Here is an 18,405-nt window from a genome sequence, read left to right as displayed (position 1 = left end):
CCACACCTCGCAGGTACCAGAAGAAAACATCAATGGCGTCATCAGCGCCCTGAAAGTCAGCCAAGCTGAGAAGCATTAGGAGGGCCTCTTCCGCTCCTCCCCGTCTGCCCCCCAGGCCTGGGCCCAGCCCCATCCTGAAGATTCTTCTCGCAGTATTTCTCAACAGACTGGAAAATCGGCCCCAGGGCCCCCAAGGAAGGGGTCCCTAGGACACGCCCCTGATGGCTGACCCCGCCAGGCCTGTGGCCCAAGCCAAGCCCTCCCCGTGCCCTCCTGCCTTCCTAGAGCCCCCAGACCCTCCAGAGAACCGCCCCCCCGCCGCCTCCTTCCCCCACCCCTACCCCAGAAAACGATGTCTGAGGCCCAGGGAGCTTGTGAGCTGACCCACCTTCTCCTCCTGCCTCGCCCACGGCCGGGGGCAGACGCCAAAGGAAGCTGGCGCCTTCTACAGGACACTGGGAGTACCGTTTCTCGGGTCATCTCGGGGGGCTGGCTAAACAGGGCTGAGTTCATGGGGCCCCAGAAGGCCCTTGTGAGGGTAGGGGTTCTGGCCCCTGTGGTCACTGGTCCCTGGTTCCATTGGCTCTGGGCTGGTTCCTGCAGAGTAGAGGCCAGTGGGCAGCCCTGTGGTCGTGTGCTGGTGAGGCTTCAAGGGAGCTTGGGTGGGGCCCTGAGCTGGGGGGGACCCAGTCCCCCAGAACCTGGCCTGCCAGCCACAGGGTCTGTGCCCCAACTCCCAGCAAGACTGCCAAAGGGGCCTGTCCAGACCCTCCCCACCACAAGCGCTCAGTCCCAGGGGGAGGGCGGTTCCCAGGAGACCCACCAGCCTGGGGCACGAGCTCCTGTCCCTTCTGCTTTCCCTGGACCCTCCTGGGGCTGGCAGAGCCTCGGGTTCCCCTAAATGGGGGCAGCCCCAGCCTTCTGGGCCTGGGGTTTCTTAGGTCACCCCCACCTCCCCCAGCAGTTAACTAGACCAGCACAGGGCTCCCCCGTTTTCCTGCCCCACCCCCTCGCCCCACTTTTGAGGGAAAGTGGAAGGCCTCTGCCCCCAACTCACCTGCCCACCCACCCCTCGGTCCAGGGACCGTGGCGTTCATGAGTACTTGACCTGGGAGGCAGCTTATCTGAGCCTTAATAGAGAAAACCGTACCTTGTTTTAGTTTCTTATTTAATGTATTTGCACCCAGGCTGCAGCTGGCAGTAGTTTCAGGGGATGGCCCGCTGAGTCTGCCGGGGCTCAGAGTGTGACATCGCTTGGTTGGCATCCTGTGGCTCCAGGGACAAGCTTGAGAATCGGGAGCTGCTTCCAGGGGTCTCGGCCCTCCCTTGGGAGCAGAAAGCTGGGAGCAGAGGTCTGTTACGATACAGGGGTCCCTGGGGTATCCCCCCACGGAGCTGCCAAGGCAGAGTGGTTCTGAGCGTCAGAGGGGACTCGAGGGCCGCAGGGCGGTGGACAGCCAGCTGGCAAGCCAGCCCCCTCGGAGAATGGGGTGGCCCCCTTGGAGAATGGGGTGGCCCCCGTGCCTCCTCTCCAGCTGGGGGTGTTTTCCAAGCAAGCAGGACCTGCAGGGTCCTCCTCGGTGCCCGGGCAGCAGCTGACACGTGCTGTCCCTGAGAAGGTCGGAGGAGAAGGGACATTCTCTTGGGCTGGTGAAGCCCCACCCACCCCCATTCTCTGTGCCGCGTGGGACCCTCTGAGCCATGGAAACCCACCAGGTGGGGAAGCTGTCCGTCTGTATCCTTGCAGATGTTCGGGGCCCAAGTACTGATGCGGAACCCACGTGTTTTGTTTTTTTTTTAAGTTAATTCATTTTGCACAAAACACCAAAACATGTCAATTGTTTGCTGGTTCCAAAACGGGGGTGTCCACATGGGCAGGGCAGCACTTCACGCCCCGAGAGTCCCCTACTGTCCTTGGAAGGCCTTGATTTTTCCGTGGCACTCCCTCCAGACCCCTTCCTGTCTGTACCCCCTCACCGTGTCACTCCCCCGCCTCTCCTTCCTGCCGAGCAAGTGTGTCGGCCCCTTGACCCCCCAGAAACGTGTGCTCCCTAGACCCCCTAGGACGTATATTGTACACACATATAAATACCTGTGTTTTATGTTGATATAGATATATACTGTAAATAGCATATATACTTGAGCAATATATATGTTAATATATACTGTGTGAGCGTGCACACGCGTGTGTGCGTGTGTGTGTGTCGGGGCGTGAGGGCTTCCGCCCCGCGGTGTCTGCCGTGCACACAGGCACGTTTTGAGCCACCATATATTTTTAATTCAAGTATATAGGCAATACGATTATTAGAGAAGCCGGCTGGCTGCCTCGGCCCTGACTTGAGAGAAAAACTAAACCAGCGGCCCAGGAACTGAGCTCTGGGGCGGGTGTTGAGGGTCCCTACCCCCTCCTCCCCGAATCTCCCTTGAAAGCTGGATTCAGCCCCTTCCTGTAATCCCGTTGGCATGACCAAGGCCCCTGGACACCCTTATTTTATTTGGGGGACAGTGGCACAGAGGGAGGAACAGTTGGAACAGAACAGCCCCCTTGCCTGTGCTCTCAGCCCGAAGACCTGGCCCAGCTGGACGGGCGCCCTCCGCCTTTCCGTCCAGGTCTGCTCCCACAGCCCCATCACCTGATTTCTTTCGCTTTAGAAGCCTCAGGTTCTTTCCCCAGGTCGCCTCCGGGGGACTGGCCCCATCCGGCTGAGACAGGGACGGATGGATGCCCTTGATGTTGTTTCCGGGAGGGGCTGGTGCAAGGACTCGGCTCTCTGGGCCACACAGGTGTGTATCCAGCTGACGGGGCAGGAGCCAACACCCTGAAAACCTGCCTCCTCTATTCCGCACACCCCCATCCTCCCGCTGTGTGCAGAGGCCGGCGCGTCCTCCGTGCCTGTGTGTGCCCGTGAGTCAGCGGGTGGGTCAGCGATCTGGGGGAAGAATGGTCGCCCCGGTGGCTGGCTGCCCCCAGCCACCTCTGGCTTTGCTGTGCGCAGGGGTCCCCAGACCCCCAGAGAGACGACCTGAAGAGGGTGCCCTGTCAGGCTGAGGCACTCTAGGCTCTGGCTTGGGGCTGAGCGGGTAGCCCAGGAGCTGCCAGCTGGGCTCCAGGTGTGTCTTTTGAGTCTGTGCTGTTCCCTGGTAAGAAAAGCTCAAACGGTCTAAATGCTGCGCTCGCTCCTCACCCGCCCCATCCCTGCACACTGCAGAGCTGCACAAGGCTAAGGGAGACCAGGGGCCGCGATCACCCCCTTCACCCCTGCCCCCAATTATAAAAATCTGCCTCTTTGGCTCAGCTCTCAACATGGGCGCCCCTGGTTCCTAAGAAACCCCATTCTCCCTCGGCCCTAGTCCTGGTCCAGCAAAGAGTTGGGCAGTGCCCGCTCTGCACCTCTTCCCTCCACAGGGGTTTCCAGAGCCCCCCAGGAGGCGGTGCCTACACCACTGACCTCAGCCCAGGGCACCCATCCAAGCAGGAGAGGCACATAAGACCTCCCTTCCCCAGGATTCCAGGGGTCCAGAACCCCCCAAGCACCAGCATTCTCCCCCTCCCATCAACTCCGGGCCACAGGCCCCTGGTGGGAAGGGAGGGACCGGGTGACCTGGAGCTGGCCGCTGTGGCCTCCCCATGCGGGCAGCATGGCCTCGGTGGCCAGTGTGGTGTCCACAAAATGCATGGTCAGTTGGGGCTTGTCCCCTCTGTGGTGACAGAGGATGCCATGGAGCTCAGGAGAGGAGGCTGTGCGGGGGATAGGAAGGGCCAGGCCCCTACCCCAAGCCAGCAGTACCATTTGCCTGATAATCAAAGATGAACCTGCCCACCCACCACCTGCCCCTTCTGGCCACACTTCCCAGCCACCCTGGGCCACCTTTCTGAGCCTCTGGATCTGGATGTGGGCACAAGCAGGGCCCTTCCCAGCCCCAGCTAAGAGAGGGGACGTTGGGGACCTTCCAGGTGGTAGCACTACAGCCCTGTGCCAGGAATTTTTGATGCTCCTTCCTGAGGGAAAATTGTGGCAGGGGGGCGGGTAGGAAGGAAGCACCCCCAGTGTATGTGTCTGTGGCCAGTGTAAGCCATGGCTGGGGAGCAGCCCCCCAGGCACTGCCGTCACGGCCGCCGAGAAGCGGAGTTGGTGGTTGGCTTGGCAGGCAGAGCTTGGGGGAGGACGATGGGGTCTCCCAGCGGTGGAAAGACAGGGGCTTGGGCTCTTCAGGTTTCCTGGGTACTGTGCTGAGGCAGCGGCTAGGCCTGGAGGGGGCAGTGGCCCTCTATTCAAGGAGGCCGCCTGGGAAGGGAGCCACCAAGATGGCGCATGTTGGTCAACCGAGATGGCAGACGGTGGTCAGCCCAGCAGAGGTTGGGCTTGGGAAGAGTGGACGGGACTTGTGAAGGGAGTTGAGCCCTGGTATAGCTAGATACCTTTTCTCACATGCCAGCTCTTTTCCGTTCTTTCATTTTCAAATTAGAGGCAGCAAAAGGACCCTTTTCCGTAGACCAAGGGAGAGAGAAAGCTGCAGGGTGGGCTATGGCCTTCAGCTTTGAAACCCACGCCCTCCTGGGAAGCCTGCTTTCTTGGGAGGGAAGGATGGGAGCTGTTGGCTGAGGCAGCCTGCTGTCCTTGGGGCTGAGGGCACCAGGAGTGGCCTGGAGTACAGGTAGCAGCCTGCGGCCTGGCCCGTGCTTTCGCCCGTGCTTTCGCGGGCAGCCTGGTGGGGAGGGAGTTTGTGGCTCTCGGTTCTCGGTGTGGGAGGCTGTGAACGTGGCAAGTGCTGGGCGTCAGAGCAGTGTTCTGGGCAGGACCACACGTGTGTGTATACGCACACGTGAGTGTGAGTGTGCGCTGTGTCACGCACCCTAGTGTGGACGCGAGCACACACGTGCAGAGCCCAGATCCGAGTGAAGGGACTGGCTCGTCCAGTATTTCGAGGCCTGGGTACATTCTTACCCCAGGGCCGCATGTAGATTGAAGGGGTGCGGGCAGCAGACCTCGAACGCAAGGCAGCCCCACCCCCCTTGACTTTGCTAAAACTGCTCTGCCGACAGACGGGGCAGAGGTGTCCCTGCGGGGGCTGTGCTCTGCCCTGCAGAGGCCCGGAGGTCCATGCAGCCAAGGGCTAGACCTGCTGGGCGGACTCCTCAGAAGCAGCCAGTCCTGAAGACAGTATTTACAGGGAGGGGTTCTGGGGGCTGGTGCCCCTTTGCCTACTGGGGCTCACCCATGAAGAGCATCCAACAAAGTTGGAAACCGGAGTGGAGGGCCAGTGGGGTGGGTGAAAAACAGGCCAAATTCAGGTCCCAAGGCAGAGGCCAAGCCTAGTGCATTTTCCTGTCCACTGCTTCAGTTTACCTGTTCAGAAAATGGTCCAGGAAGAGCTGGGCAGGGTTGGCTCCAAAACTGGGGGTGGGGAGGTGTAACAGCAAACAAAACCCCAAGCCCTCCTCTTGCTCTTTGCCAAAATCATTTCCGTTATCCTGAGATGGGGGTGAGTGGATGTTGGCTGCACAGCAGGGCTCAGAGGGGCCTCTGCCCTGCCCAGGGTTTCGCCTTGGGGGTCTGGCCCTCCCCTGGCATGCCCCGGGTCACCAGCAGTAGCAGCGGCACTTGCATCTGTCCCAAGGTCTGGGCGAGGGGAGAACCGGGCAGCCCTGTACCCCAGGCCCTCACACTTTCTTTCTTTCTTGAAAAAACACAAAACCCTTGAGATTCATGTACTGTATGACAGAGAGAAAAAAAGTACCTAATGTTCCCCCAAAAAAAGACAGTATATTTTGTACTTTGTAAAGTGTTCATTAAAATGGAAGAAAAAAATGATGTTGGCTGACGGCTGTCTGATTTTGTGCTGATCCAGGGCTATGTCTCATCTCTCTCCCTTCTCCATACCGTGGGTGGAGGAACACAGGCCAGGAGCTGGGAGGAGCCAAAGCAAGAATCCGAGAGAGGAAAAAGCCCTGAGAACGAGAGGGACTGTATTAGTTACCCAGTGCTGTATAACAAGTTGCCCCAAATGTAAGGCTTAAAATGATTATTTGTGTGTCCTGGTTTTGGTGGGTTAGGAATTTGGGAGCAGTTTGAGCAGTTTCGGCTCAGAGTCTCTCAAGAGGCCGCAGGCATCTGAAGCTCGGCTGGGGCTAGAGGGTCTATTTCCAAGGTGCTTAATCCACATGGCTGGCAAGGTGGGCCTGGCTGTCAGCAGGAAGCCTGTTCCTCTCCACGTGGGTCTCTGCTGCTTGAGTGTCCTCGTCGTATGGTGCCTGGCTTCCCCCAGAGCAAGGGATTCAAGGACCAAGGTAGGACCTAAAGAAAAAAAAAGGTTTTTCTTCTAGCTTCAGAATTCATGTACCATCATCTCCATGATATTCTATTGTCATGCAGCCCGGCTCTGATTTGACCGTGGAGGAGACCACACAAGGGTGTGAAAACCAAGAGGTCAAGGTAACCTTGGGGGCCACTTTGGAAACTGGTTTCTACACTCACCATTCCTCCCCAAATCTGTGGCAGAGGTGGGCCTGGGGGACCGGGGACCCCTGGAGCAGGATAGGACCTTGGTGGTGGCAGGGGAAGGATCAGGGGCTGGAACCCTGCTGTGAATGTCACACCCCCAGGAAAGGTTTTCTGGTGCTGGAAGCCCAGGAGCTGATGCCTCCAGATAAGACACCCTGGGGGCAGGAGGGAGGGCACAAGTGCTCTGGGGTTGAGCTCCTGCCCCCTTGGCAGGTGGATGCTGGGACTGCCCAGGCAAGAAAGAGGCCTGAGACCAGCAGGTCCTGGACCTTGGACGCCCTTCACCCTGCCCCTCTTTGATGTTTTCCATGGAGGGCAGGTGTGAGCAGGGCAAGGCTCTGCCTACATTGGGCCCCACCTCACCCCTGCCTCACAGGAGAAGCAGCCCTGGAGATGGAAGGGAGGGAAGATGGGAGCTAAAGCACTCACTCACCACCCCGAGTCCAAGAAAGCTCTGGCTGCTGTGAAGGCTTGCCTTTCTGGGGTTTGCAGACTAAACACCCCCTCAACCCTTCACATATCGCACTGGAGCCACAACATGGGTGGGCACTCTTGATTGCCCAAAACAGTAGCAAAGGCCTCCTTTTCCCACCACTCACTCATGTTCACTGCCTCTAGGGCGGTGCCAGACCTTGTGCCCGGGGCTGGAGACCCAGATGACGCTGCTGTGGCCCCTGCACCTGAGTTGCTCCAGGAGGTGTAAAGATGTGAAAACAGGCTCTCCCAGGGATTGCAGTGCCAGGCTCCACCACAAGAGGATGCTGTGCTCTGGGGCCATGACCACTGTCCAGCAGTAGAACAAGAAGCCAGGACGTTAGGGTTGAGCTTGGTAAGGCAGGGGGACCCAAACAGAGGGAACAGCAAAGGCGCAGACGGCCTAGAGGGGAGCGTAGCTGGAATGGAGAAGCAAAGTGGGAGAGGGAGGAAATGGACGGGGCTGGTAGAAATGAGGCCGAAATGAAAGGTGGGTTCTCAGGCCATCTGGGGCCTCACAGTCTGCTACAGACCATGGGGAGCGACAGAGCACTTCATGCAGGAGACCAAACTTAGCATCTGAATGGTGAGTCTGGGTTATTGAATATGGCTGACAGAAGGAGGAAAGGGGGCAGCCAGGACCCTGGCCTCATTTCTCAGGAGAGATGACCCTGGCCAACTCAAGGGCCTTCGCAGTGCAGCCAGGAATGGCAGGGGGCATCACAGATGTCGAGGACTGGCTGGCATCCCACTTTCCGAACCATGAATGTGCCCTTCCCCCAACCAGGGCATAATTCCTCGTGGGAGCAGCTTTGGCTGCATCTTGGTAGGGTTCTTACCCCAGCACATTAGACTCCCCTGGAGAGTGGGGAGAGTTACCTGTGCCAGGACTCTACCCCAAAGAGTCTGATTCAACTCATCTTGGCTTCAGTACAGTTTTTAAAGCTCCCCAACCCACTCTTAAAAAATAATAAAAAGGGGACTTCCCTGGCAGTCCAGTGGTTAAAGACCCCATGCTTCCAATTCAGGGATGCAGGGGGTGAGGGTTCGATACCTGGTCAGGGAACTAAGATTCCACATGCTGTGTGGTGTGGCAAAAAATAAATAAATAAAAGTTTTTAAAAGAGTAATAAAAAGAATGCAGAGCCACAGAAGGAAAGAGCACACTCTGTAGTCACTTTACCTCCCCTTGGTTTTTATTCAGCTGGTGGGGAAGCAGGGGCTCATGATGGTGAAAACTAGCTCCCCAAAGGGAGTGTGGAATGAGATCGTGGTGACGGTTGCACCACACAGATAATAGGCTAAAACCACTGAATTGTACACTTTAAAATGGTTTTACGGTATATGACTCACATCTCAATTTTTTTTAAATGAATGTGGTAGAGAAGGCAAGAGGTGTGAATGCATAGCAGGAAGGACGGCCAAGAAAATGTGAGTTAGTCTAACATCCCTTGATGGTTAAAGTTTCTATAAACACAGTGGAGGGTAGCATAAAGGAGTAGGAAGACCACAGAGGTCTTTACCTTGCAAAAGTTGGTCTTGGAGCATCTCGTTTGAGATGTTTTCCAGGAGCTGTCCACCTGAGCTGGACCAGCGGGAAGCTCTGGCAGCCATCAGCTGGACCACAGCCCATCTCCCCCCACTAATAAGCACCGGGCACTGAGAGGGTCCTGAGTAGAGAGAGCTGAGGAGAAGTGAGCAGAGACCCCCTAACAGGCCTGTAGGTAGCAGCTCAAGTTGTATTCAGGGAAATAGATAATCAGTGCCTAGGAACTCAGTATTACAGTGTGTTGTGGATTCCACAATACAGGTGTCAAAACTTAAAAATTTAAATGAAGGACCCAGCAATCCCAATCCGAGGTATCTACTACCCAAGAAAACTGAAAACATGTTAACCCAAAAACTTGTATGGGAATGTTCCCAAAAAATCAAACTCTGGGCTAATGTAAAATGTGTACATGAATGTTTTGGCATTATCCACAATAGCCCAAAAGTGGAACCAACCCAAATATCCATCAACTTATGAATGAATAAACAAAATGTATATCAGGAACAAAACAACACCATCGCCAGATGATTCTGTTGCACAGCCAAGGTTGAGAAGGCCATGGTTAAGGGGTAGAATCTGCCTAAAGGAATCCCAAAGTCCCCATGGAGAACACCACCTCCTCTGGCTGCTCTGTGGGGCAGTGGCCTCATCCTGCCTTCCTCCATTCTGAGGCCAGAGGGATCAGGGGCAGTCAGCCCCAGTGTACCTGCTAGGATGATGCATCCTTCTTATTGCTGCATCCCAAGCACTGGCAGGTCCTGGCATATGGAGGGTGCTCCGAAGGATGTACCCAATCAGCCTCTGCTGCTTCTTCAACATTCCCCCACTGGAATGAAGGTCAACTGCAGCTATGGAACAGCTTACGGTCAGTTTTTGTCTCCAAGGGTAGACTCAAATGGGGCATTTTCTTTTTTCTTTTTTCCTAATGGAAGTATAGTTGACTTAAAATATTGTGTTAGTTTCAGGTGTACAGGGAAGTGATTGACTTGTATATGTTTTTTCAGATTATTTTCCATTATAGGTTATTGTAAGATATTGAATATAGTTCCCTGTGTTATACAGTAAATCCCTGTTGCTTACCTATTTTATGTGTAGTACTGTGTATCTGTTCATCCCATACTCCTAATTTATCCCTCCCTCCCCCCTTTCCCCTTGGGTTAACCATGAGTTTGTTCTCTGTCTGTGAGTCTGTTTCTGTTTTGTATATAGCTTCATTTGTATTATTTTTTAGCTTCCACAATATAAGTGATATCATACGGCTTTTGTCGTTCTCTGACTTATTTCACTTAGCATAATACCCTCCAAGTCCATCCATGTTGCTGCAATATTTCATTCTTTTTTATGGCTGAGTAATATTCCAGTGTGTGTGTGTGTGTGTGTGTGTGTGTACATACACACCACATCTTCTTAAACCAATCATCTGTTGACAGACACTTGGGTCATTTTCATGTCTGGGCTATTGTAAATAGTGCTGCTATGAACACTGGGGTTCATGTATCTTTTCAAATTAGCGTTTTTGTTTTTTCTGGACATTTTCCCAGGAGTGGAGTGGAATTGCTGGATCATGTGGTAGTTCTGCTTTTAGTTTTTTTTTGTTTTTGCTTGGTTTTTTTGGGAGGGGTGGGCTGCACTGCTTCTTCATTGCTGTGCATAGGCTTTCTCTAATTGCAGCAAGCTGGGGCTACTTTTCGTTGTGGTGCACAGGCTTCTCATTGTGGTGGCTTCTCTTGTTGCAGAGCATGGGCTTCTAGGCACACGAGCTTCAGTAGTTGTGGCTCGCGGGCTCTAGAGCACAGGCTCAATAGTTGTGGCGCACGGGCTCAGTTGCTCCACAGCATGTGGGATCTACCTGGACCAGGACTCGAACCCATGTCCCCTGCATTGGCAGGCAGATTCCTAACCACTGCGCCACCAGGGAAGTCCCTACTTTTAGTTTTTTAAGGAACCTCCATACTGTTCCCCATGGTGGCTGTACCAATTTACATTCCTACCAACAGTGTACGAGGATTTCCTTTTTTCCACATCCTCTCCAGCGTTAATTATTGTAGACATTTTGATGCTGGCCATTCTGACCGGGGTGAGATGGTACCTTATTGTGGTTTTGATTTCCATTTCTTTAACGACTGGCGATGTTAAGCAGCTGTTCATGTGCCTGATGGCCATCTGTATGTCTTCTTTGGAGAAACATCTATCTAGGTCTTCTGCTCATTTTTTGATTGGGTGGTGGTTGTTTTTTTTTATTATTGAGTTGTATGAGCTGTATCCATATTTTAGCTATTAACCCCATCAGTCCCATCGTTTGCAAATATCTTCTCCCATTCCGTGGGCTTTTTGTTTTGTGGGTGGTTTCCTTTGCTGTGCAAAAGCTTTCAAGTCTGATGAGGTCTCGTTTGTCAAACGGCATTTTCTGATGGGCATGACTTCATGTCCTCTACTCTCTGGTCTCATGACTTCATGTCCTCTACTCTCTGGTCTCATGACTTCATGTCCTCTACTCTCTGGTCTCATGACTTCATGTCCTCTACTCTCTGGTCTCCTGGCACTCGTGCTGCCAGCAGGCTACCAGAGCGATGGCAAGACTAAGCTACTCTGCTCTCCAGCCCCATGGGCCATCCCCCCTCCACCAGCTACATCTCACCTGTTTGCCTCCTTGGCAAGACAGTGGACTCCTGGTTTGAGGAGGTGACCACGGTATCTGGATTTATCCTTCTAAATGGGACTGCTGAGCACGCACCTCAGTGTGGCCCCAAATCTGAGAAAAGACATCTTAGAAGGGCTCCAAACATTGTCTCAGCTCAAGCTTAATCTGGCCTGCTGTTGCTCCAGGTTAAATAACAAGGTTCGTGTGGAAGAAAGGCCAGGATTTCTTGATTGGTGCAATGTGAGTCTCTGGGGGTGGCTGGTAATGCATCCTGGCAGAGAGAAAGGCAGGTATGGGGCTGTCTGGGGAGGGGATAAGTTCCTGGGGTCAGTCCTGGGCGCTGGGACGATGGCTGTCTCACAGGGCCGGGCCCGTGCTGGGTGCTGCCCCCAAGGTCTGTCTGTACGTCACACCACACGAGGCAGCTGGCCCGCGGGACAGTTTGAGTCACTCTTGTTGCTGGTCGGGGGGCGCTGGGACCCGGCGTCACACAGAACAGTGTCGATCTTCACGGACGCAGCCCGAGCTTTTGCCCAGGCGCGTGGCCAGGTCGTCACCTGCTGGGCCAGCCAGCACCGTTTCGACTGTGTGGTTCTCAGCATCTGACTGTCGCACAGAACACAGCAAGCGCATGAGTGTTTGGGCACTTATTATGGGCAACCATCTATTCAGGGGACAAGCGTGGTCATGACAGGATTCTGAGTGTGTCAGGACTGACCTGACGAGAGTGGTGAGCCGCGTCTTCTATTAGCTGATGTAAGGTTTTGCGCACAGTGAGAGCTGTCCCTCCCCCAGAATCGTTATGAAGTGGCAGCCTGCACGTCTGCCGGGGACTCAGGGGACGGAAGGCGGAGACCCAAGTGCCTTGGAAGGGACTGTCCACTCACCAAAACGGTGGTGAAGTCCCTATGCCTTCTCAGGGCTCTGCACTGGCCCCAACATCTGTGAATGGACGGAGTCTGAGTGTGAGAAGAGAGATCACGTCGGAGATGGCCCGTGGTCGCTTCACCCAGGGTGTCATCCACGCACTCGATAACGCGAGAGGAGCCCGGGGCCTGTAACACTGACCCTTCACAGGAACAAAATGAGAAATCACAGCAGCTGAGCCAATGGTGTAGGCGGCCTCTGTGTTAAATGCTGGGAGAGGCTGGGAACAACAGGACAAAAGCTGAGAAGGGACACGAGCACAGAGGACAGCCATGGGAAGGGCCTGGCAGATGCGCTCCAGCTGGGAACCCCTGTCACCACAAAGGGCACAGACCCCACTGGGAGACACTGGGTTTTTGGGGGTTTTTTTGGATTTTTTTTATTTATGTGGACCAATTTTAAAGTCTTCATTGACTTTGTTACAATGCTGCATGTGTTTTATGTTTTGGGTTTTTGGCCATGAGGCATGTGGGATCTTAGCTCCCTGACCAGGGATCGAACCTGCACCCCCTGCATTGGAAGGCGAAGTCTCAACCACTGGACCGCCAGGAAAGTCCTGACACTGGGTTTTAAGACAAATCCAAAGATGTCCCTTAATATACCCTGGGTGCTGTGTCCAAGGTGGAAGTAGTTACTGGACCTGAGTCGTGGTTGCCACTTGAGGGGACGAGGGGAGGCTAAAAACCATTCCCACCTTCGACAGAGACCTTCCATCACCACCATCCCCTACGGTCCCCGAACATCACTAGGGGAACCCCGGCCTGCCCTTCGGGGACATCACCCTCCTCAAATCAGCATGTGCTTCAAGGCGTGTATCATCTCCCTGAGGCTGGATTACTGCCGTTCACCACTGGGGTGACATGGTCCTCGGCCCAACTAGAAGCTCCAGGAAGGAAAATGACAGATGGTTTTCAATTTCTGTTTCAAGTTTATGGAAAAACTTTGCTGTAATAAACATAAGAACTGGTCCCCCTACAGAGAAGTGGAGGTGGTAGGAGCCCAGGTGAGGGGTCCCAGGGCCGCTGCCCCAGACACCGCCTGGCCGGTTCGAGCTGCCTCAGGTCGCAGCGAGGATGTCGGGTCAGTGACGGCTCCACTTTAAACCGCCGCCCCCGGCACCACCTGTCCCTCTCCGGCTTTTCCTCCACAGCCCACGCAACCACCTAATGCACTTTGCATTTTGCTTGTCTGTTTTGCCTCCTCGAATGTAAGTGTCATAAGACCTGCTTACAGGGATTCTGTTTGCCACCACGTGACCCAGTGGGGTCAACAGTACCTGACAAGTATGGGGTACAACAGTAAGTGTTTGTTGAGTGAATGAATAAAAGATGATGGGGGATGTAGGCAAACCGTGAGTGAGAGCCTGCTCTGTGACATGACTGCCCAGTTGGTTTTATACTTCATCATTTTCTCCCAACAGCACTGCGGGAGCAGACTCTGGTCAGAAAACAGTTTTCAAGTAGGACTGTCTTCCAGAGTATTTTTCACTGGTTTCTAGTTGCCTCTTTACCGAAAGCCTTGTTTTTGAAAGCTAATCATCTCTAAATGATCAGGTTAAAATAAAAAGGCCTCTCCAGTTCTTAAAAACGAAAAAGCAGAAAATAGACTTTATTCCAAGAGAGATTTTTAAAAGACGTTTTTAAAGAAAAAGACAAGTTACACTACTAATGCAAATGTTTGTCACTGTTTCTGAATTTTCCTTCTCCAAGGCTAGCACTCCAGCCAAGCTTTCGCAGGATGTGTTCAGAGCCCTTGGCCCACAAGAACTTGGCCTCGCTCTTCTCCCGAGGGGGCTTCTCAAGGCTTCTAAGCCAGGCAGTAAGAGTGGTTACAAGGCTGCTGAGAGCCGTGGGCCCACAGGGTCCTGGGCTGGCGCCCACTGGCATTTCCAGGGAGAACCCCAGTGCAAGGGGTTTCGGCTGGTGTCCCAGCAGCCATCAGAGACGGCTGAGCGGGCTAAGCTTTCCAAAGACCAGACGTGACACCAGGAGCCGTCGTGTGTTCCCCAGAAGCAGCCGAGATGAGCAGATCATCCTCGCCCTGCCGGGGCCACACACCCCTGGGGCTCGGCCGATAACGGCGGCATCTGTGCTGAGTGCAGCACGTCTCACCCTTGGCAGTGGGGGGGGACCCCGTCCTGGCGCCTCCAGTCACACCGCCCCGGGCTGCCGGGGAGCGCGGCACACCACACGGAGCGCCCCATCCACAGCCCCAGGGGCTGCTGCCTCTGCTGCGCAGTCCAAGCAGTCCTGAGGCCGAGGCCTGGCTCGAGCGGGCCGGGAAGGAGGTTCAGATGAAGGACCTGGCCAGCGTCACCATGTGGTCCACACCACACGCCACATCCACAGGTTCCCCAGGCATCGTCACCTGAACAAACAAGACCCAGCACACCGTGAGGAGAGATGGCCTGGCGGTGGCCGATCAAGGGCCTGACCCTGGCTCTGCTCTGGGTAGGTGACCTGACCGCTCTGAGCCTCGGCTCCCTCACCTGGAAATGGGGTGCTTACACCCACCCGGCAGGTCTGCTGGGAAGGGCAGAGCACACACCGTGGGAAGGGCCGTCCTGACTCCCCACCCAGACCCGGGCAGCCCCCCCCGAGAGGCCGCTCTGGGCACGCGCATGGACCCTGCATGCACCGTCCTGGGATGTGCACACCCCACAGAGGCCGTTCCCCATGAGCGTGACTCCCCAGAGGTCAAACCTGTGCTCAAGCCAGCTGTTCAGTGACTCTTCCCAGGGGTCACCAGACAGCTGCCTGGAGCAGCTCCAGAAACCCTCCTGCCCTGCCCTGCCCTGCCCTCAGGGTCCACTGTGGGAAGGAGGCCTCCCAGCCCAGTGTCTTCACCCGCTCTACCCGTCAGCTCCAGACCCAGGCAGTCTGCTCCCGGGTCCTGTGCACCCCGGAGGAGGGGTGTTTACTGCGTCTCAGAAGGTGCCAGAGGCCTGGCTGGCAGCCCTGCCAACAATGCCACCCACACTGACACCACTTCATCACAGGCAGGCCCAACCCTCCAGGTGACGTGCAGACAGCCGCGTGCGGGTGTGGAGGCTCCAGCCTGCTGGCCCTGAGGGTGACTCTCACTGCCCCACGGCTGGGCCGTGGAGATGGACCCCCCTCCCTCCGAACTCCATGGTGCCCACAACACAGGTGGGACCTCCAGGTGCACACAGCCACCCAGTTCTCCAGGACAGGGGCACTTTGCTTCCTCCTCTTGGTGTATTGTTACTATAAATGTTATTATTATTACTACTATTACTTTGAATAGGTGATAGCCACGTGGCTACGATATAAAATGACATTCAGGAGAAAAGAAGAAAAGGCATTAAATCCCGTTGGACGCCACCCTGTCATCACATGCCCTGCTCCCCACCTTCCCTCTGAACTGGAAACTACTTTTAACTGGTTTCTTGTCTTTCCAGAGATTCTAGACGCAGAAAGCGGTGCGAGTGTAGTGTCTTCTTAGGGGGCAATTTCTAAGACAGAACACCTGCACCACCTCCTGCTCAGCCCCCGCCAGGACGCTGATGCTGCTCTTCTGACCGGATCAGAATCCTGCCATCCCTCCCCAGTGGCAGCGCTCAGCGGGGCAGCGTGACAGCTGGAGAGGGATCTGCAACAGCCTGCGGAGTTTACTGAGCTTCAGAGGGAGAGGCCTCGTCCAGATGGCCTGCCCTAAAAGCCCAGAGGCAGCAACATCAACCGTTCAGAGACAAGTCCATTAGGGTCTCCCGGCCACAAGGCAAACGGATGCTAGTAACCAAGTGGTGCTACTCACCCATCCCTAAACAAACGCCTCCAGCAAAACCTGTTACAGAAATCACTGAACAAACACGTAGCGGTGCCCTCAGCTCATCGCAAAGGCCCAGAGCTGCAGACAGCGTTCCAGGCGGGCCACAGAAGCAGAAGAAAACATGCTGCCTGGGGTGACCAGGCCAGGTGAGCTCCTAGCAACCTCCCCGGGCCACGAGAGCACCTTTATTGACCTTCCCCAGGAAAGGGCCACTCTCCGCGCTAACCTGCGGCCAAGCTGTCACACTTAGGCACCTCTGTCCTTGTTCTCCAAGGGCTGTGACCATCAGAACCCAAAGCAGAGGGAGCCATCCCCAGAGGGATAATGCTCATGGCTGACGCTGGCCCCAGGAGCCTCTCTGGGGAGCAGCAGGTGGCTCCCGAAGCCCCAGCCCCCCCCCCCAGCCAACTGCCTCTCACTGTCAGCCTCTGAACTGAGTCCAAGAGAAGGCTGCCCTCAGCCATGTTTTATTTGTGACCTCATCAGGGTTAAAAGGAGTTTCTATTCTAAACCAATTTACACTCACATTGTTGCAAAGGCAAACAGTTCCAGAAAACGAACCATATTTGGCCTGAGTGACTCTGAAAAGTTTGAGCAGAATCAGTGTACGAACAGCTCTCTGTACCAGGACAAGTTCCCAAGACACACACCCACCAGCTGAAGGGCAGAGGAAGGCAGAGGAGGAGCGCTGGACCAGCTGTGATCCGGCCACCGGACTTGCCGTGTCCCCACTCGGCTGCACCCAAGATGCCCTTCCCCGGTGCCCAGAAGCCAGGCCACACCCCGGAGGGGAGCCGGCTCAGCCTGCAAGGAGGCCCAGCCCCTGCAGCACGCCCTCCCCTGGGGCGTCAGAACTGCGAGGGCCTGTGGCTCCTGAAGCAGCCAGGTAAGAAAGAGGCTCAGGAAACAGAGGGTTCCCAGCTTGTGCTCCAACCCAAGCCCCACCAGAGAGGCGCACGGCGAGGGGGAAGCATAGTCTGCACTCAGAGCACCGAGTTCACGTCGCAGCCCACCCACTGCGCAGCTGAGACACTGGGCCAGCGGCTTCGAATCCTGAAGTCAGTGTGCACGGGGGCAGGCTGGGGGGCAGCCCAACCTTCGCAGGCTGTTCTGAGGATAAGAGAGACAGTACAAAGCACCGGCCCCAGGGACAGCTGCGGGCCCTGAGAATGGCGGTCATGTGCGATGTAAAGTGAGGGCATGGCCTGGGTGGGGGTGGGGCCCCTCGAAAGCTCTCTTCAATGTCCTGTTCCCAGGCCCGCAAGGCTGCCATCAGGCAGAGGGTCCCCACCTCCGCCTCGCCCTCCCTTCACCGCGGGGATTCCAGGGGAACCCAGCTCAGGTCCTCGCAGAGGAGGGGGACCATGGTGACGTCTTTTTCTTTTTTTTTTTTACATCTTTATTGGAGTATAATTGCTTTACAATGGTGTGTTAGTTTCTGCTTTATAACAGTGAATCAGTTATACATATACATATGTTCCCATATCCCCTCCCTCTTGCGTCTCCCTCCCTCCCACCCTCCCTATCCCACCCCTCTAGGTGGTCACAAAGCACCGAGCTGATCTCCCTGTGCTATGTGGCTGCTTCCCACTAGCTATCTATTTTACATTTGGTAGTGTATATATGTCCATGCCACTCTCTCACTTTGTCACAGCTTACCCTTCCCCCTCCCCATATCCTCAAGTCCACGCTCTAGTAGGTCTGTGTCTTTATTCCCGTCTTACCCCTAGGTTCTTCATGACATTTTTTTTCTTAAATTCCATATATATGTGTTAGCATACAGTATGTCTTTCTCTTTCTGACTTACTTCACTCTGTATGACAGACTCTAGGTCATCCACCTCATTACAAATAGCTCAATTTCGTTTCTTTTTATGGCTGAGTAATATTCCATTGTATATATGTGCCACATCTTCTTTATCCATTCATCTGTCGATTGACACCTAGGTTGCTTCCATGTCCTGGCTATTGTAAATAGAGCTGCAATGAACATTTTGGTACATGACTCTTTTTGAATTATGGTTTTCTCAGGGTATATGCCCAGTAGTGGGATTGCTGGGTCATATGGTAGTTCTATTTGTAGGTTTTTAAGGAACCTCCATACTGTTCTCCATAGCGGCTGTACCAATTCACATTCCCACCAGCAGTGCAAGAGTGTTCCCTTTTCTCCACACCCTCTCCAGCATTTACTGTTTCTAGATTTTTTGATGATGGCCATTCTGACTGGTGTGAGATGATATCTCATTGTAGTTTTGATTTGCATTTCTCTAATGATTAATGATGTTGAGTATTCTTTCATGTGTTTGTTGGCAGTCTGTATATCTTCTTTGGAGAAATGTCTATTTAGGTCTTCCGCCCATTTTTGGATTGGATTGTTTGTTTTTTTGTTATTGAGCTGCATGAGCTGCTTGTAAATTCTGGAGATTAATCCTTTGTCAGTTGCTTCATTTGGAAATATTTTCTCCCATTCTGAGGGTTGTCTTTTGGTCTTGTTTATGGTTTCCTTTGCTGTGCAAAAGT

General features: G+C 54.6%; 2 protein-coding genes across 3 annotated transcripts in view; one reads left to right on the top strand and one right to left on the bottom strand.

Moving 5' to 3' along the window:
* The window catches only part of CASTOR2 (cytosolic arginine sensor for mTORC1 subunit 2), a 59,348-nt gene extending 53,535 nt beyond the window's left edge, over nucleotides 1–5,813 (top strand). The window contains exon 9 of the mRNA XM_060120168.1: nucleotides 14–5,813. Within this exon, the coding sequence (XP_059976151.1) occupies nucleotides 14–79 (66 nt within the window). The 3' untranslated portion in view covers nucleotides 80–5,813. The remainder of the gene's footprint in view (nucleotides 1–13) is intronic.
* A 7,881-nt stretch (nucleotides 5,814–13,694) lies between these two features.
* Nucleotides 13,695–18,405, bottom strand: part of RCC1L (RCC1 like) — a 41,550-nt gene continuing 36,839 nt past the window's right edge. The window contains exon 10 of one of the 2 annotated variants that reach the window (XM_060120399.1): nucleotides 13,695–14,461. In XM_060120399.1, the coding sequence (XP_059976382.1) occupies nucleotides 14,202–14,461 (260 nt within the window). In that variant the 3' untranslated portion in view covers nucleotides 13,695–14,201. The remainder of the gene's footprint in view (nucleotides 14,462–18,405) is intronic. The other variant, XM_060120400.1, reaches the window with a different exon arrangement.

The sequence above is a fragment of the Mesoplodon densirostris genome, chromosome 16 (assembly GCF_025265405.1).
Source record: "Mesoplodon densirostris isolate mMesDen1 chromosome 16, mMesDen1 primary haplotype, whole genome shotgun sequence".
NCBI classification, from domain to species: domain Eukaryota; kingdom Metazoa; phylum Chordata; class Mammalia; order Artiodactyla; family Ziphiidae; genus Mesoplodon; species Mesoplodon densirostris.
This window is presented reverse-complemented; position numbering and strand designations above follow the sequence as displayed.